The 21190-nt window shown below is 30.6% G+C and overlaps 2 protein-coding genes across 2 annotated transcripts; one reads left to right on the forward strand and one right to left on the reverse strand.

The window, feature by feature from the left end:
* The first annotated feature begins 15603 nt into the window (after window positions 1–15603).
* Window positions 15604–17044, forward strand: LOC111280155 (flavonol 7-O-rhamnosyltransferase). Its single transcript, XM_022867342.2, is given in 2 exon segments — window positions 15604–16674; window positions 16677–17044. Coding segments are annotated over 2 exon segments (1332 nt in total). The 5' UTR covers window positions 15604–15710.
* A 358-nt stretch (window positions 17045–17402) lies between these two features.
* LOC111280156 (protein FAR1-RELATED SEQUENCE 1-like) lies at window positions 17403–20328 on the reverse strand. Its single transcript, XM_022867343.2, has 3 exons — window positions 20191–20328; window positions 18710–19125; window positions 17403–17790 (listed from the first exon to the last, which is right to left on the reverse strand). Coding segments are annotated over exons 1-3 (624 nt in total). The 5' UTR covers window positions 20192–20328; the 3' UTR covers window positions 17403–17583.
* Window positions 20329–21190: the final 862 nt, after the last annotated feature.

Genomic DNA, 21190 nt, shown 5'->3' on the forward strand with positions numbered 1-21190 from the left:
AATTACTAGCAAACTATTAGAATAATTTTAGGATCAATTTCTAATAATTAAATTACTTAGTAAAATTATAAGAATATTTCAAGACTTAGATAATTTGAAATCAAACTAGTACCATCCTTTAGATGAGAACTATGAAGGTGTTATAACTTTCATCATATGTAATTATACTCTTGAACTTAAAATTGAGTTTCGTAGATTTTAAAATCTACTATTTAAAGACACTTAAGTTTATCTTGGGATTCCTCTTTAAATAGAATAAATTCAATCAGGAGATCAATCACGCCTAAACAAAAAATATTTGTGGTGACTTCTTAAGTCTATATCTAGTAATAAGTCTACGAATCTATACGTTATGATAAATATTATTTTAATAATATTTTATTATTAATATTAAGTTAATAATATTTTAATATTATTTAACTAATGTTATTATTTTTATTATTATTTTAATATTATTTCAATATTCAATATTAATTTAATAATTTATTAAAATTTTAATATTAAATTACTAATAGTATCTATGTGATACAAAGAATTGAAAAGAGGTGTGCCAAAACATGAGACATTTTGTATGTGACATTTTGACTAAAAATGAAATTCTTAATTTGACATAGGTAAAAAATACTCCTTTTTAACCATTATATATACTACATATAAATTTTGAATGAAAAGTGTAAATGTTTTGGAAATATAAATTTCATAGAAATTAAACTAATACATCAAATATATAGAATATATTTGATCACATCATTTTCAATATTCCATATATTTGTTATCAACTTTAATATAAATTTGTATTCCATATATTTGTTATTATTTGATGTATTGGTTTAATTTTTTTTTGTAATTTTACTTCAAATTTTGTTACAATTTAATTTATCTCTTCTATATTTATTTAAGATTTAAGATATTTGTTTGAAACTTTTTATATTGATTGTATGTTAAAATAATTTTAATTTAATATCATAGTAACTATAATATATGTTAGTCATTTTTATTTTTGTGCTTTTCGTAATTTTTTACAATTTTTATTATAAAATTTTATTTACATTTTTTATTAATTATTTAGATAATAACAAAAAAAAAAAAAGCAAACAGAGCTTTAATACTAGAAAATAATTAATGGTCGCCTAGGTTTTGAAAGTTTCTTTTTGTTTGCAAGTGGGAAAGTGAAAGGAATATTTGCTTCTAACAAGACAAACACAAAGGAAGTATTATACCTTTACCTTAAATAATCTTAAACTTCACCAAACTTCTATTCTAACATAGTTGGATTGAGACGTCTTTGACTGTTTTTACAAATTTTGGAATATAATATATATATAGAAGGATTAATTTACACAATATAAAAGAAAAAGTTTTATAGATTTTTTTAATTATTAATTTCAATAGATCTAAAAGATGAGAGAGATAAGTAAAAATTAAAAAAAAAGTTGTTTAATCTCTTTCTTAGTATATATTAAAATAAATGATTAAAAAATTATATAAAACTTTTTTATTTGTACATTGCATAATATATTAAAAAATGTGTATATATATATATATATTTATTTATATAATATGGCATATGTCCAAACGTCTGACAAATTAAAATAGTTAAAATAGTATTTTAAGTTTAACCTAAAATGTATAATTTTAAAGAATTGTTAATGAATATTATAAAAATAGTTTTAGTTAACATATTAGATATTAATTAGATTTGACAATTTAAAATACAGCACAATGATACAGCATGAAAATGATATGAATAAAAGATATGAAGGTAATACGATTTAAAATTTTAACAAAAATCATATATGAGTTTAAAAAATAAAAAAATATGTTTAATATTTTTATATCGATACAAATTATAATACATAATTTTTATATAAAACATAATACAAATACATGAATTATCAATATTTTATATAACATAAATACACAAATTGCCACATCTATTAGATATTGCATCCTCATTTAATTTAAAAATATCTTTATAGATAACAATTTAACATACCTTAAATTAATAGCTTAAACAACTATTGTCTGCTAAAAGGCGTTAAAAAAGGCATTCCACTTTCTAATTAAAGTTCCCTCCTCATGGGTGGGATTTTTTTCCTGTCGTTTTTTAGTAATTGTCATAATGGAATGTGGAAAGAAGGCATCTTGCCGACAAATGATCAAACATAGTATCACACTCAAAAAGGTCAATTGAAGTTGTCATTATCCTGTTTGCAAAATTTGGAATATATATTGGGAGCATATTTATCAACTATCAAGTTGATACATACGGAAGGTAGAGGTTACCCCAATTAAGTATATGAGAAAATTTAGGTGAGGTTTTCTAATTAGCTCAAATTTGTAAAGTTTTTCATTAAAAAATGGTTAGATAGAAGTTGATTTTTTAAAAAAATTAAAATTAATAAATTGATAGAGATCAATAAAAAGGTAGATAACATGTAAAAAAGTAATTAAAATAGTATTTATGCATAAATTTTTTTTGTGTTTATAAAACAATAAATTTTTTCTCAAAATTTTTAATAAAAATATTTTTTAAATAAAGGATTAAAATGTTATTTGAAATTTTTGTAATCTTTATTTATATAACCACTAGTTTGTAACACATGCAATACATGGATTAATTTTATTTATTAATTAAAATATTTTAAATTAGTAAAATTATTAATTAAAATTTATTGCTACAAATAAACTAAAAAGACTATATTAAAATATCTGTTAACAATTAAACATCAATTCACAATAAAATATTTATGTAACCAATAAATAAAAAAATTACTTTGGATTCAAAAGAAATTTCTTTGAAATATAGTTGATTCCCACTTTTAAATTTGTGTGATTCCAAAACCAATAATTAATGTAAGAGACTTACTCAAATTAAAAAATATATAAAAACCTACTTAAATTACAAAACAGTAAAAAATAATCCAGAAATTCTTGAATTGAAAATTATTTATTAACTAAATAAAACTTACTATCATTACTTTCACGAAAAATAATATTTTGTGGCTTAATATTCATATGCACAATTCATTTTATCACTTTTTTTACTTGAAAAAAAAATGTGTTAATATAAAAATTAAAAAGATAAGTATTTAAAATTTCAAATATAACAGCAATAATAATAATTATTCTCTCTATTATATTTTTGTTTCCCACTTTTCATTTAATAAAATATTATAATAAACATAACCTTGCATTTTAAAAACCATTATCAAGAAGTTTCATATGTCTAAAAAATAAGTAGTAGGATTAATGACTGTCATAACGTCTAGATTCGGGGATCTATCGCTAGACATTGACTTTCAGGGAGTCGCCACCAATCTTTTTTGTCTAGGTGTGATTGGCCACCTAAGGAATATGTCCTTTCAGGGAACATTTAAGTTTAAGGGTCCCTAGAAGAATAGGTTCAGGTCTGCTAACCAGAACAGAGTTCGGGAGTTCGGTTACGTGTGAGGAAGGTTATACCACTCTCACAACGCCCATCAAAAGATGGTACCAGCATAACTTTGTGTTATCCAATAAGCCTTAAAATTTTACCAAGTAATTAATTATTGAAAATTTTTCTCAATTGACTCTAATAATTTTAGCAGAAAATTGAGAAAATTCCCTCACCTCAAGAGTATGCAATAAAAACTACTGTTTCACTTGCAGAAGCTCCGTCGTCGGATTATTTAAAGAAAAAAACAAAATCAAAATTAAGATAGAAAGGAAGGAAAGAATGATTTTTTTTTTGTAGGGAAAATTGATACTTTCAACTTTTCTCCAAAAATATTTTTTGGAAATTTCGATTTTCAAGGAAAATTGATACTTTCAACTTTTCCTCAAAAACCTTTTTTTTGAAAATTCATTTTTAAGGAAAATTGATACTTTATTCAACTTTTCCCCAAAAATATTTTTTTTTGAAATTTTGATTTTCAAGGAAAATTGATACTTTCAACTTTTCCCCAAAAATATTTTTTTTGGAAATTTATTTTTCTTTTAAGGAAAATTGATACTTTCAACTTTTCCCTAAAAATATTTTTTGGAAATTTATTTCTAAGGAAAATTGGTACTTTCAACTTTTCCCTAAAAATATATTTTTTTGAAATTTATTTCTAAGGAAAATTCATACTTTCAATTTTTTCCCCAAAAATATTTTTTGGAAATTTATTTCTAAGGAAAATTGATACTTTCAACTTTTCCTTAAAAATATATTTTTTTTGGAATTTTTTATTTTTATTTAAAGAAAATAAAATAATAAAAAATAAATAAAAATAAATAAAAAGAATATTACATAAACCTAATCTAATAAATAAAAAATAAAATAAACAAATAAACAAAGAAAAAAAAAAAAAACCTGGAACGGCTCGGCTCAAGACAGGAAAACGGCTCGGGGGAGCGGCTTGGAAGCTCGGTTCGGCTCGGCTCGGCTCGGAGGGGGGCTAGCACGCCCGGGTCAAAAAGCGGGTCGACGCCCGGGTCGGGTCGGTTTCGACAAAACGCGCGGATCCTCTGGGTTACTTAAGGCCAAAACGACGTCGTTTTAAAAATGTATAAAAGGCACTTCCCTCTGTTTTTCGGCAGAACCCTTCTCCTCTCTCTCTCTCTTCTTCCTTTTTCCTCTCCCTTCTCTCTAAACACTGAAGAACACCGGTGGAATTTTCGCCGGATTCTGGAAAAAGTCGCCGGAATCTAGAAATTTCACCGGAAGTTGGCCGGAAGATCACCGGTTTCTGGGATCTTCGTCGGAAACTGGGTTGGTCACCGAAAACTTCAATGTTGGCCGAAATTTCACCGGAAAATTCAAACTTCGCCGAAAAATTCGTCGAAATCTGGAAATTTCCCAGAAATTTCCAGAAAAAATTTGCGCCAAAAATTTCTAAAAATTTTTTCTCACTCCCATAACACTCCTAAACTTTTCTTAGCTTCTTATACGCCTCCTTTTCTCTCAAATCAGTAGCTTTGCTTACTGTTTTCTCTGTGTTTTGCATTCTGTTCCAGAGTCCCTTTTATAGGGATTGATCAGGAGTTCCTGATCAATCCCAATTCCTCCTTGGACGGAAATTCAATCTTTGAATCCCACTGGACTCTTCTGATTGAATTCCCATTTTCAATGGGATTCTTCCACTTTCAATCCTAGCCCTCCAAAAATCAAATAAAAAAAATACTAGATAATTAGAAAAGATAAATAAAAAAAAAATATTATGGGATAAATAAAAAGAATAATATCAGATATACAAAAATACGAAAATAAATAAAATAAAAGATAAAAATAAAAAATATATATTAGTAATAATAAGTAAATAATAAATATATAGGATATACATAAAATAAAAAATAAAATAATAATAACCAAGATACAATTGGACTTACCCCTTTGGGCCAGGCCCAATTGATCCGGGCCTGGACCAAATTGGGTGTCTACAGCTGCCCCTCTTTGCACATTTTCTGTGAAATAGAAATTGCGCAAAGACGTAGACACCCAATCAAGACTCAACTCAACATTTTCATTTTTTTGTTTTTTTTGTTTTTCTTTTGTGTTTTTTTTTTTTTTTTTACCAAAGCTCCTTTAAACAGAGACTCAACGACTCTGAGAAACATAAATTGCTCCTCTAAACAGAGGCACCACGATTTTGGAAAAGTAAATTGCTCCTCTAAACAGAGGCAACGAACTTGAAAAGTAAATTGCTCCTCTAAACAGAGGCACCACGACTTTGGAAAAATAAATTGCTCCTCTAAACAGAGGTACCACGACTTTGGAAAAGTAAATTGCTCCTCTAAACAGAGGCACCACGACTTTGGAAAAGTAAATTGCTCCTCTAAACAGAGGCAACGAACTTGAAAAGTAAATTGCTCCTCTAAACAGAGGCACCACGACTTTGGAAAAATAAATTGCTCCTCTAAACAGAGGTACCACGACTTTAGAAAAGTAAATTGCTCCTCTAAACAGAGGCAACGGACTTGGAAAATAAATACTCCTAGACAATCATGTCCGAAAGAGTTGAAAGTTGTGTTTGAGGGAATTTCAGGAGATTATGCCCAAAGGTCTTATAAATCGATCCTGATACCAAAAGACATCTTATTCCAAGGATTAGGAACTTACCTGACAAGTTTTTTTTCAAACTTGCAAAGTCTTTTCATATCTGTCTTCTCCATGTGGGATGTTGGAACACCCCTACTTCTTGAATTTATACACTATACTTTCCTGAAAGTAGTGTATGCTATGCAATGTGCATGATTTTCAATGCATGCTATGCAAATGTTGGCCAATTAATTCCTGTTCAATGTATGGTACTCAAGTTTCTCAAGCTCTTTTTTTTTTCTTTCTTGGGTGTCAAGCCCTTTGATTCTTCAAGGATCCAATTGCACTGCTCTTCTAAGATCGAACCAGTATAGCTCTCAATTGTCCTTTCCACTCACATTCTTTCCTTGTTTAGTTTCTCAATACTTTGGAATAAGCTTCATCAATCGATCATCCCTTGACCATCATTCAATGAATTTCTCAGCACTAGCAAATTTCAAAACAAATTTCATCCACCATCACTGGGTCCTTGTCTTAGCATCAACCATTCCAAAACAAACTCTGTCCACTGATTGTTCCCATCATTCAATCATAACTTGCAAGTCATATCAATTAATTCATCACTTTTCAAGATTTGCCCCATTATATCATATACCTTTTCAAATCATCTCCTTTAGGTTTCTACCATTTCTTCATCATCTTAGATTTCTTTTCAAATGAATGCAAGACTCTTTTAAGCACATATTCATTCATTTATTATCATTTCAAATCTTGACAAATACAATGCAACCAAGCATTTTCTCAATTCATTCTAGGGGTGAAACAATAAGAGAACGCAAGGTGAATTATGGTAAAGATAATCAATGAAGATCTGTTTTGGTACAAAGCAAATGGGAAAGGAAATGAATTTGATACATGTCATTGGGATGGATGGTATGTCCAAATGATGAATATTCAGACAATTCTTAACATTAATCTAGGATTCTTTTTCAAAAACTCATTCCATTTACAGTTGAAGTCATCTTGAGTTTAGCAAACTTTGCCCCAGTCTTTGAGAGATCTTCAGATATCTTTGATCTTTCATTCATGTGAGCCATTTGACTTAATTTTTTTTTTCTACTAAAATCACCCTTTCAGGTTTTCAATTTGAATCTCTTTTTTCATTTTCTCATTTTTTCTTCTTTTTTTTTCTCATTTTTTCTTTTTTTTTCTTTTTTTTTCTTTTTTTCATCCATTGTTGATATCTTTCATACGTCCAACTTTAGAGCATGATTCCATTGCTTCCTCATGAGCATACCTTCGTTCAACATATGATCATTCAAGTTGAGTATTCACACTTGATCTAAATGGACTTTTCAAGGTTGTAATGTAGGCCAAGGTGAAGGGTCATAAAAAAATGGATATAATAGGCTCAAAACATGTATTAAAAAGGTTCAAAACCAAAGGATCATTTGATACAACTTGGCATTTTACCCCCACATCGTTTCACTATTTTTTTCTTTCTTCACACAAAAGATTCTCATTATTTTGCCCCAAATCATGTGTGGCATTTATTTTTCTTTTGCTTTTCTTTCTCTTTCCATCTTTAAGACCTTTTTGTGGTGGTTTTTTTTTTTTTTTCAAAATTTACCCTCCAGTGTAGAGGGTGATCCTTGGTTGGGGTTCTTTAAAAAAATGATAAGCTCAAAGGGGTAACAATAAATGGTTTTTCAAATGGTAAAAGAAATATGGCCATTTTTCATCTTAATTGTGAATATCTTTCTTGAACATCATCTATTGAACAAAGCTCATGAACTTGTATAAAAGATTGCACATCTTCAAGACCTATCTATTTCACCTTCAATAACAGCTTACTTTTTGCTCAAATCATCTCCTCACATTAACGTAGATGAGTTCTCAAAATTAAATCCCAGAATTATTGTTATCATTGTCTAAATATTCATCATCTGAAATTTAAAAATGAGAATGTGAAGTTATGGAAGGTAACAAGGCATGGAATAATGGTCAAGTGAAAGAGAAAAATGTAATGAAATGCATTGACTTGCCTTTATTAAAATGATAACAAGTGAAGTCATATTGCAAAAAAAAATCTAACATTGTTTGAAAAGAAATCCTAAAATGACAGAAGAAACCTTCAACCAGCCTTATCTCCAATTTCAAAATTATCCCCCTATGCGATCAGGTGAAGAATCTCTATTGACATCTTGCCCCTCAATTCATTGTGAATCTCTGGATCTTTTCTGTTCTTGACTTTCGCTCAGTACACTAACATTAGGTGCTGTTGCTTTTCCTTGATCAAAACTTACCATTCCATCATTGATCAACCGTTGCACCTTATACTTTAAAGCAGTGTAATTTTCAGTAGAATGGCCAGTAATTCCATAGTGATAGTCGCAGTGGGCTGTGGGATCATACCACTTTGGGTAGGGTGGTTTAAGCGGCTCCACATGGCTGGGGGCAATCAAATGGCTATTATAGAGTTCTCGATATAATTCTGTATAAGTCATAGGGATTGGATCAAATACAGGTTTTTCTCGAGCAGTCCGTTGTTCTCGTGAGCCACTTGCTGGGTTAGTAGGGCGAATTTGGGTTCTTACAGGAGCTTGAATGTTAAGGCGGTAAGTGGATGAATAAGATGGTTGTGGAGCTAGCTGGTATGGGTAGGATGAGGCATTATTCACAGCGGGATAGTATGGAGAGTAGCCTTGGGATGGATAGGGTTGATAACCCCTGAATTGTTGTCTATCAAAGCTCACAGCTTGAGCTTCAGCTTCTTTCTTTTCTGATGCCTTCTTGGTTTCTCCTCCTTTCAACTTGCCATTTTTTATAGCACTTTCAATAATTTCTCCAGAGATCACCATGTCAGCAAAATTTTTTGTTGCATTCCCTATCATCTTTTCATAATAGAGAGGTTTCAAAGTGCTAACAAACAACACTGTGGTCTCTTTTTCTGTCAAAGGAGGTTGTACCTGTGAAGCTATATCTCTCCATCTCTGGGCGTACTCTTTAAAAGACTCGTTTGACTTTTTCTCCAGATTCTGCAAAGACAAACGATCAGGAGCCAAATCGATAATGTGTCGATATTGGCTGATGAAGTCATGTGCCATATCACTCCAAGAGCGAATACGAGTCCTATCCAACTGAACATACCATCTGGCGGCAGAGCCAGTAAGACTGTCCTGGAAAACATGCATCAATAGCTTTTCATCATGCGCATGAGCTGCCATCTTTCTGTAATACATTGTGATGTGAATTTTAGGGCATTTTATACCATCATATTTTTCAAATTTTGGTACTTTGAACTTATAGGGAATAACCACATCAGGGACTAGGCAGAGCCCAGCAGCATCAACTGACCCATAAAAGCTAAATCCTTCCACAGCCCTTAGCATTTGCTCTAGCATGCTAATCTTGAAACTTTCCTGAGCTTCCTCTCTCATCTTTTCCTTCTCCTTCTCTTTTACATCATCTAGATCAGGAATTGGTTCTGCTGCTTTTTCAGTGAATACAGGATTTATATAGCTATTATACTGTCCTGGGTTGAAAGCTGATGGCATTCCAGGATAGGCGAAATGTTGTGGCGGGACTTCTTGGGCAGACTGGGCTTGAGGTGGGCCAAAACCTGGAGGGTATAAAGGGTCAGCCACTTCTTGCTGGCTTGTACTTCCTTCAACTCCTTTTCCTTTATTTATATTATTGAGGGCCTCCAGAATCTTGCTTAGTTCACTTTCAATCTTCTCCTGAGCTTTTTCTAGCTTTTCAAATCTATGAGAACTTTTTTCTTCCATTTGCCTTGCTCTGGATCTTGTGTTGTATGGATGAGCAGGGTTTTCGCTAGATGGAGCTATCCTCGGACCTTGAGTACCATACTTATGATTAGAAATGTTATGCTATGCCTTATGTATGATGCTTTGATACACAAATGAAATGTACATTTTTTGAATGAAATCTAGTATGAAATGAATGCAAATGATTGTGTTGAAACATGATCATGAAAAGAATACAGATGCATACAATCAGACAAACAACATAGTTAGTTCCGTGGATGAAACGTAAGTGATGTTGATGCATAATGTCACATATGATAAATATAATACACAAAGTTAAACAATCAAAATAATTAGACAAACACCCTTTTTGTGTCCTAATTTTAAGGTATATCTATCATTGGGTAGAAAGAGCTCTATCCTAGGTGTAGGCACTCTTAAAGTTCACTACATGCGGTTTTAAGGTCAGAGTCTAAAGGTCCTCAAATTGCTCCTTACATCCTTGTCCATCACAGACTAGTAAGGCACTCTAATCCTCACCCATTATAGGCTACAAGCGGAAAAGGTTCAATTTGAGTGGGAGTATTTCGCTAGTCACTGCGGAGGCATTAGACCTCACGAAAGCAATAGGTACTTTACTCCCTCCTAGAGGGACGGAGCTCGGGTGTAGAGCTCATGTTATGCACATGTATATGAATGACATAATCAACAAGGCAACTAAAACATGAATGAATAACAACACATATATACAACAAGGTTCAATTTCATTTGGCTTTTGGATAACACAAATTATTTGCTGGCCTGACTCTCAAAGTCCCCAGTGGAGTCGCCAAGCTGTCATAACGTCTAGATCCGGGGATCTATTGCTAGACATTGACTTTCAGGGAGTCGCCACCAATCTTTTTTGTCTAGGTGTGATTGGCCACCTAAGGAATCTGTCCTTTCAGGGAACACCTAAGTTTAAGGGTCCCTAGAAGAATAGGTTCAGGTCTGCTAACCAGAACAGAGTTCGGGAGTTCGGTTACGTGTGAGGAAGGTTATAGCACCCTCACAACGCCCATCAAAAGATGGTACCAGCATAATTTTGTGTTATCCAATAAGCCTTAAAATTTTACCAAGTAATTAATTATTGAAAATTTTTCTCAATTGACTCTAATACTTTAAGCAAAAAATTGAAGAAATTTCCTCACCTCAAGAGTATGCAATAAAAACTACTGTTTCACTTGCAGAAGCTCCGTCGTCGGATTATTTAAAGAAAAAAACAAAATCAAAATTAAGATAGAAAGGAATGAAAGAATGATTTTTTTTTTGTAGGAAAAATTGATACTTTCAACTTTTCCCCAAAAATATTTTTTTTGGAAATTTATTTTTCTTTTAAGGAAAATTGATACTTTCAACTTTTCCCTGAAAATATTTTTTTTTGGAAATTTATTTTTCTTTTAAGAAAAATTGATACTTTCAACTTTTCCCTAAAAATATTTTTTTGGAAATTTATTTCTAAGGAAAATTGATACTTTCAACTTTTCCCTAAAAATATTTTTTTTTGAAATTTATTTCTGAGAAAAATTGATACTTTCAATTTTTTCCCCAAAAATATTTTTTGAAAATTTATTTCTAAGGAAAATTGATACTTTCAACTTTTCCTTAAAAATATATATTTTTTGGAATTTTTTATTTTTATTTAAAGAAAATAAAATAATAAAAAATAAATAAAAAGAATATTACATAAACCTAATCTAATAAATAAAAAATAAAATAAACAAATAAACAAAGAAAAAAAAAAAAAACCTGGAGCGGCTCGGATCGCGACTCGGCTCGGCTCGGCTCAAGGCAGGGAAACGGCTCGGGGGAGCGGCTTGGAAGCTCGGCTCGGCTCGAAGGGGGGCTGGCACGCGCGGGTCAGAAAGCGGGTCGACGCCCGGGTCGGGTCGGTTTCGGCAAAACGCGCGGATCCTCTGGGTTACTTAAGGCCAAAACAACGTCGTTTTAAAAAAGTATAAAAGGCACTTCCCTCTGTTTTTCGGCAGAACCCTTCTCCTCTCTCTCTCTTCTTCTTTTTTCCTCTCCCTTCTCTCTAAAAACTGAAGAACACCGGTGGAATTTTCGTCGGATTCTGGAAAAAGTTGTCGGAATCTGGAAATTTCACCGGAAGTTGGCCGGAAGATCACCGGTTTCTGGGATTCTTCGTCGGAAACTGGGTTGGTCGCCGAAAACTTCAATGTTGCCCGGAATTTCACCGGAAAATTTAAACTTCGCCGGAAAATTCATCGGAATCTGGAAATTTCCCAGAAATTTCCAGAAAAAATTTTCGCCAAAAATTTTTAAAAAATTTTTCTCACTCCCATAACACTCCTAAACTTTTCTTAGCTTCCTATACGCCTCCTTTTCTCTCAAATCAGTAGCTTTGTTTACTGTTTTCTCTGTGTTTTGCATTCTGTTCCAGAGTCCCTTTTATAGGGATTGATCAGGAGTTCCTGATCAATCCCAATTCCTCCTTGGACGGGAATTCAATCTTTGAATCCCACTGGACTCTTCTGATTGAATTCCCATTTTCAATGGGATTCTTCCACTTTCAATCCTAGCCCTCCAAAAATCAAATAAAAAAAATACTAGATAATTAGAAAAGATAAATAAAAAAAAATATTATGGGATAAATAAAAAGAATAATATCAGATATATAAAAATACGAAAATAAATAAAATAAAAGATAAAAATAAAAAAATATATATTAGTAATAATAAGTAAATAATAAATATATAGGATATACATAAAATAAAAAATAAAATAATAATAACCAAGATACAGTTGGACTTACCCCTTTGGGCCAGGCCCAATTGATCCGGGCCTGGACCAAATTGGGTGTCTACAATGACTAGCCAATTTTTTAGCGCCTAAGTAAGATATCCGCATAGGGCAGGATTTTCACAAAATTAAACTCAATACATAATACAAAAAATCTAATGAATGAAATACATATATATTATCTATAAATGATATAAAACCAATTTCTTTATTCAATGATTTTTTCTTAGCATAACAAAAAAAATATACATCCAAATTTTGTTGTAGTGTTTGAAAACTATGATCTTGATAAAAAAAAAAAAAAGTAATTAAAATAACCAGAAAATGTGATGCAAATAAAAAAAAGAGTTAAAAAAACAATAATATTAGAAAATAAAATTAACTCAAAAAGTAATTGACATACCTTAATTATAATATTGATCAAACCATTAAAAAAATTAAGAAATTTGCATTAAAAAAGAATATGAATAAAAATAATATACTTGTAGGATTATTAGATATGGAAATGAATACTTCATATTTAATCTGTAATCAATACAAGTTCAATCAAGGAAATATTAAAAGATTTTGAAAGTATAAAGGATATAATAAATTATTTTAATTTGTTTAAATTTTTTTTTAAAAAAATACCAAATATTAAAAGATTATAAGGAAATCTATGAAGATATTGAAATTTTCAAAATTTTTAATAGATATATGTATATTATTGGAAAATTTTATTTTAAAAGAAATATATCTAAATTATATTTAATTTGTATGTTTTACATATAATTAATCCAAATATTTAAAGTAATATACATAGGAAAAAGTCAAAAAATTAGTAAAACTATAATGATTTAAACAAAAAATATTTGATATTTAAAAGTTAGCATTTGAATTTTGGATTTGAAATATATTGATGATAAAAGTTATTTGAGATTTTTTGTCATTTAAATTAAGTTAAAGTTTAGATAAAATTGAAATAATGGATAAACTTAATTTATAAAATTTTGAAATTATTTGGTAAATAATTAAAATTAAAGAATTATCTTATGTATAGATTGTACATGGAAGTGATCATGTAAAAATGCTTATTTGGTTGTATATTTAAAACTATTTTATGTGTCATCAAAATAAATTATAAACATAAGATTACACGTGAATAAATCTTACAAGATATTCTTGTATGTTGTAATATAATATTATATATGATTGATTTTTCATTTAAATCTTGATAAATTTTAATCCATAAATATATTTAAATAATAATTTTATCTATAGATAATATCTAATTATATAATAATATTTAAATTTTAGTATTTTATACATTTATCCTTCAAAGATAAATATCTAATCAGATAATTATATGATAACTCTAGACTCAAGAAATTCCTTCAAAGTGACCAACATAGCTTATTAGAGTTTAAATGTTATTTAACATAGATTTTCTTCTTACAATTATTTAGTTGTGCACTGTGATTTTATTTATATAAATAAATGAAACAAATTTATTAAGTCTATTTTTTTATTTGTTTTTAAATCATAATAAAAAAAGATATTAGCTTAAGTAGGTTCTAATTAAATTTATTATTATTTGAAAAATAGAAAAAAGAAATGTTACAGTTGATTTTAAAAAAAAATCTTACTTGATGGAGTTAATAGTATATTTAGTGAAAGAGTACCTATCATCAAAAAAAATTTGTTAGTTCCTATAGCAAGAATAAACTCATAAAAAAGAGATTAAATTAATAATAAGGAAAATGCATTTAACTTGTATGTTTCCTCAGATACTGAGAAAGCTATATAACTAAGAACTACAAACAATGAGAGCTTTTTTAAAGTTGTTATAGTATTTATCTCTTTTTTTTTACATTTTCTTAAAATATTAATATTAAAAGTCTATGACAAATATTGATTTAAATTCAAATTTATTTTAATTTAGATATATCTAAATCTATTTTCAAAATTGGTGGATTGTTTATTATCTATAACTAATATATTTAAAAGCTAGAGATAATATAAGAATTATTTATAAAAAATATTAAAGATATTAAATAATATTTTTAAAAATTTTGATAAATTTAAATAATCATGTTAAGTGCAGATAAATTGAAAAAGATAAATTACTTTGACATTAATTTTAAATTGAGATGATATGATGTATAGGAGAAAGGAATTTTATTAGAATTTAACTTGGTTTTTGATTAAATTTTAAAATTTTAAATAATTTAATAATTTTTAAAATGTATTTTTATAAATAATTTAAAATTAATAAATACCTTGTATGTCATTATAATAAGAAGTTTTAATAATTATCTTATGTGTTGAAAAAAAAAATTATCCATACAAGTGCTCATGTCAACAAATGCTATTTGATAACTATGTATGTTATAATATAATATATATATATGATATCTTTTAATATACTGAATAAAATTTTAAATTTTAATTTTTATCTAATTATTTTTAATAAGGAACTTTAAGAATTTGACCTAATAAATTTTTTTTATATATAAAAAACGTTAAAGCTCAAGGAAAATTAGAGAAGGAAATTTTGTAAACACTGAGAATCAAACTTCGGCATTATGAAAATCATCCTCTTAAAAGAGGTAAACCATTTAGTGTAAACTTCATTTTCAACCTAATAATAAGGTTTAGTTTAATATTACTACTATGGTTGAAAAAAAATAAACTCAATTTGAAAAAAGTGCATTTGAAAAGAAACGTAAAAAAAAAAAAAAAAAATTACTATAAAAAACTATGATTTAAGATTTTTGAGTGTTTGATATTACTGTAAAAAATTAAATATCTAAAAAGAACATGATATTGGAAAGGAAAAATGGATTACTTTTGTCAAAAATAAATAAATGGATATTTAATCATTTTATTTTCAAACCATAAATTTCAAACTCCAACTACACCTCTCAATTAACTTTTGTTGTTGGTTCAATTTTAACAGTCAAAAAGTGCTTTTAACACAAACTGTTTAGTATTGTTTCTGCGTTAATCCGCTAAACTAGCCTAAATCTATCCAATTATCTTCTCCCATCGCATTGAACATTCATTAACATCACTTATAGAAGACTTTTGTTTGTATAAAGTTTGGTACATCAAATTAAAGTGCAAGAGCAAGAAGAAAAGTGATCAAAAAAGGGGAAAACATGCCAAGCTACGGCAATCGTTGGCACGTCCTAATGATCCCATACCCAGCATCGGGGCATTTGCTTCCGCACATGGACCTAAGCCATCAGCTCCTCCTTCGCCGGTTTACAGTCTCAATCATGGTCACACCCAAAAACCTTCACTACCTAAACCGTCTCCTCTCTTTACATTCTTCATCCAATCTTCAAACCTTGGTCCTTCCTTTCCCTTCTTACTCTTCCATACCTGCTGGAGTCGAAAACATGAAAGACGTGCCCATATCCTTCGTCCCCAAATTTGCCGCTGCCTTGAGTGAACTCCATGATCCTTTGGTTCAATGGTTTCAAACCCACCCGTCTCCTCCTATGGCCATAATATCTGACATGTTGCTCTGTTCTTGGACTCCTTCGTTGGCTTCCGATCTTAAAATCCCGAATATATGTTTCGTTGTCACCAATGCACATGCAGCATCTTCATGGTGGGTAAACGATCTCAATTCCAATCGCGTGCCAGATTGTTATAGAAAGATGCATCTTGGATGCATTCAAAGCTGGGGTTTTGTCTTCAACTCGATTAATGAGTTAGACAATGAACGCTTGAACCTCATTAAGAAAGAGATAACCAAACATGATCGTTTGTGGGCTGTGGGTCCTTTACTCCCCATAAAAGCAAGTTCTGTTAGCAATAGCAGGGGTGGAACAAGTTCCATTCGGGAAGATCAAGTTATTGCATGGCTTGATTCTTGCCAGGTTGACAAATCCGTGGTCTATGTCGGATTCGGAACCCAGATAACGTTGACGAAACAACAAATGAAGTTAGTAGCTTCAGCATTGGAGGAGAGTGGGGTTCGTTTCATATGGGCTGTCAAGGATCCAATGAAAGGAATGGGAAATGATGATGATCAGAATGTGATTCCTCCAGGGTTTGAAGATCGTGTGGAAGGGAGGGGGCTTGTGATCAAAGGTTGCGCACCCCAGTTGGCTATCCTGGGCATCGTACGGTTGGTTCCTACTTGACTCATTGTGGATGGAACTCAGTCCTTGAAGGCATCCTTGCTGGAGTTCTATTGCTTGCATGGCCCATGCAAGCTGACCACTTGCATAATACCAAGCTGTTGGTTGACGAATAAGGAGTGGCAATTCGAGTTTGTGAGGGCATAGAGACTATCCCTGATGCAACCAAACTGGCTCGAATCCTGTCTGATTCCTTGTGCATGACCCGGCCTGAGAAGGTTAGAGCCATGAAGCTAAGGAAGACTGCTTTAGACTCGATTAAAGAAGGTGGAAGTTCCTATAAGGCTCTAGATGGATTAGTAGAAGAACTCTCTTCTCTTAGTGTGATGAACAATGAGTAAAAGTACAATGAACTCAGTATAAACTTTATGGATATTATATTTGCACACTGCCTGCATTCCTCATGCCTACCATACATATGGCATGAGAGAAAATAGGATATATATGGCACTTTTTCTTTTTCATTTTTTTCCCTATTTCTCCTTATTGGATCGGATTTGGATGGAGGAATTGGGTTCTTTGGTGGGTTTATAACCTAAAAAGATAAAGCAAAATGGTAGTCATTGCTAGAAAGGGTACAATTAGAAAGAAGAAAATAAACAAGCTTCCCTAACCAGAGGCCATACCAATTGGTAATAAAATGCATGGAAGCTGCTAATATCGTGTACTCTTAAATCAATTTTACAAATTCAAGGCATGTTTAGGCTAAAACCTTCATCTCTTTCTTTAATGATCTCAGTATTGTTAGAAACATAACAATTCATCAATTCCATTTATCCCATGGATTTTTCTATGATATAGAAACTACAAAAGAGAACCTAAACAAAGATGGCACAGTTAGGCATAGGAAGAAAAAGATGGTCCACTCTGCTTTCGGAAGCTATCTACCGTGTAAAAGCTCCTTTGCTTCAGCATCAAGCTTTTTCAGATTGTCCAAAGTTCTTTGAACTTTCATTGATATGTTAAAGTTGTGGTCTTCAACTTCTTTCATAAATGCTACAAGCTGCTCACGGTATGATGCACTTAACCGCTTCTTAACCCGCAACTCTGCAGTTAATTCTTGAATTTTCTTATCTTTTTCTTCATCCTGTAATTCAGAAAAACAATAATGATAATCAGAAACAGAGCCAGAGAGGAAAACAGGCCAGTATAAGTAAGATGGTATACTTTTGGTCATCACCCAACAAGGAGAATATAAACCGTCATAACCTAATTGATCAGGAAATTTAAGTGATGCAACAATTTGGCATATGGATTAGCAAGTGTAACTAAGCTTCACAAATTGACATATGGCATCCTACACGGTGATGTCAACTTGTTGACACCATATAATGCAATGTCAATTCAAAATAACAATAAATAAACTGTTACAACCCTTTGGTGCATTATCTATGGTAATTTGAATTTAATTGTTTCTGTTTCATGTGAAACCTTCTTCGTGACCATCAACAAAGAGAAAGGAAGGGGGCAAAGGGGAGTTTATTGTTTTACCTTCCAAATCCCTCTCTTACACAAAATTGTTAAGAAATATGTCCACTTGGGAAAAGGAAAGAACTTCCAACAAGTATAGAGAACAATCTAATGAGGATAGTTAAGTATTATTAGGAAGAAATATGTCCATTTGGGAAAAGGAGAGAACTTCCAACAAGCTCTAAAAAGAACCATATAATGACAAAGAAAAGCACCCCAATAATAATAACAACAATAAGCACGGGTGAGAAAAGAAAACCTACAAAAGAAACACAAGTTCCAATGCCCCTTTCTATCCAAAATGATTGGTAACATGAAAACAAGAAAAACATCAGTACAACAGAAAAACACAATAAAACTTTCTCTCAGATGATCTTGACAAAATTTGTTCTAGCAGGCTAATAATTAGATCTGTTCAAAGACAAAACGAAGGAAAAATACATGCCCAATGGCAAACAAATATAATGTAACAGAAGGAAAATTTGTACTATGCTTTTTCATTTAAAAAGAAATTAACCAAGGCATGAAAAACTTACAAGTGTTCTGCCATTTTCGTCCAACTGAATCACCAAAGGATGATTATGGTCCCTCACAAATTTCTTGATCACCCATCCCCCAGCCTTATCTCTCCTCAAATGAATCATTGCAGAGCAGTTTTCTCGTTGCTTATCTTGCTTCTGAAGTTGAACTTTTGTCTGATCACCAGGGTAACCTCTACATCCAAGTCCACGAGAGAAGAGTAACCCATCACGCTCCGACTTATGTGAAGATAAAACACGTGTAAAGAATCCTACTTGTCTTGCATAATCATCATAAAATGTTTTGGCATCTTCTTCTGATTCAAATATCATACCCACATAGGGTTCCCGGATTGTTTCATTGTCATGCATATTTGATTCATCCCCAGTAGAAGCTTCTAATCTTCCATCTACATCATCCACTTGTTCATCCACTGTCGCATAAAGAAAAAGGTTTATAATAAAAACTAAATTCACCAGAAAATAATACGACATCTAACCAACTTAAACAAGTAGTCAATGGCTAAGAAATTTATAAATCTCCCAAGAGACTCTCCTACTCACATGGTTAGCATGCAATTGCATGCTTAAACCACAAACATTTAAATATATGATAGAAAAGAAAATCGTACCAATAAAAGAGACATATCATCCAGCATGCATAATTACAACAGGAATCAACAGCGATGGTAAGGAACCAAATGTCTCAACTAAAAATACCGTCCACCCACTTCCCCTTTTTGCTGTGCATAATGTTCAGGTGATTATGTACATTTTTTAATCAATAAGGCAGAGACATCCTCGAACAAAAGTTAAATAAGGTAAAACTGACATAATGCATTACTCACTAGTTCAAGTCACAAAACGAACAAAACTCCCATATACAGCTGGGGAAAAGTTTATTGCAACACTTAATTGGTAACCTCTATCATGGTTCTATCCTTTTCCTGTCAACATATATTAATAAAACTGCAATCGTGGACAATCTTCACATCAAAGAGACGTATAGCACCAATTAGACAAAACTACTGAGATTGATTTATTCTGGTGATCCACCATTTCTTTAACATGATATAAGATCAGCTCTAGATTTCAAGTCTTGATATTCGGTAGCAATACTAGCAAAGATAAATATCACAGGCATTTATCAGCAGAGTTTCCAAAAGGCATTTCCAATTCAAAAAACAAAATGACCATGTTGATTAGATTCAATAAAAACAACAACCCGAGACTAAGCAAAAGCACTAGTTCCATATGAAACAACAATATACATTAATGTTAAGTTCATCATATGCTCTAATTTTTATAATATTTTAGACAATAAAATCATAAAAATAATTGAGAGAAAAATTCTGATCAAGATAGAAGGAAATACCAAAATTGAGCATGTGAAAAAATGTGAAATTTCTAGGGTTTTTTTTTTAATTCAAGAAAAGCAGAACTTATAAAGAGAATTTTTTTTAAAGTAAAATAAAAAAAAAAGTGAAGATTAAACTTACTGGAATGAACAGGTTTTTTCAGCTCCGTTTAGATTAGAGAAAATGGACTGTGACGAATCAGAAAAGAGAGAAGTAGAAGACGAGAAAAGATACATGAAAATTAAAAAATGGTGTTTTAAAAAAGAAATACACGTGGCAAATTTCTGGATAACTGAAACCGAAATGTTCTTACAGCGTTTATACCTTAGCCGCGCTACTAATAACGGCCACTGGTTCAGTCCAGGCCCGTAGGCCCATTCTGATTCTTCCAGAGCCCAGAGGTAGAATAAGACCGCAGTCCGACCAGCTCCAAATTAGTATTATTTAATTTTTAAAAATAAGCTTAAATATAAAAAATTCTAAACTAAATTTAAATAATTATTCTTCCTCCTTACATTTTATTATAATCAATTAAATTTTTAAATATTTATTTTAATTCAATTGAATCCTTAAGCTTTTATTTTCATCCAATTAAACCATCAATTAAACAAAAAAAAATGTTAACGATTAATTAACTCTCATTTAATAAAACTTCAATTGAGTGAAAATAAATATTTAAGAATTCAATTAATTATAATAAAAAGATAAGGAAATAGATCATTATTTAATTTTAGTTTAGGGTTTTTGTATACCGAAGCCTAAAAGTTATATTTTATTTAATTTTAATTTTCAAAAATAAATTTTAAAATTAATTAAAATAACAATATAAGAATATATTTTATATTATTTTAATTAATAGTGATAAAAACATCAGCTATATGAATGGACAGCCAAGTTTAAACCTAATCCGAAATAATTTTGGAAAATGTTAACAGGTGACACTAGCTAGTTAAGGTGATATTTAAGAAAAGTATACTCAATGGATTTTTTTTTTTTTTTTGAATTTAGTGAAATTAATGCATTAAATACAATTTTTTTAAGCAGTAACTTAACTATTCTTAAATAGAGCATAGAGACACCCACTAACCCAACCTAAAATTTTTTTGTCGTCCCATAAATTTCATCTGTTAAACTAACATTT

This window comes from Durio zibethinus, chromosome 27, assembly GCF_047325235.1.
Source record: "Durio zibethinus cultivar Kanyao isolate XHJ-2024 chromosome 27, ASM4732523v1, whole genome shotgun sequence".
In the NCBI taxonomy this organism is placed as follows: Eukaryota; Viridiplantae; Streptophyta; class Magnoliopsida; order Malvales; family Malvaceae; genus Durio; species Durio zibethinus.

What these genes read in the sequence shown, in the direction of transcription:
- LOC111280156 (XM_022867343.2), bottom strand. An exon ending in ACGAAAATGGCAGAACACTT is followed by an intron (nt 17,791 to 18,709) that starts GTAAGTTTTTCA and finishes TCTGAATTACAG; the next exon opens with GATGAAGAAAAAGATAAGAA.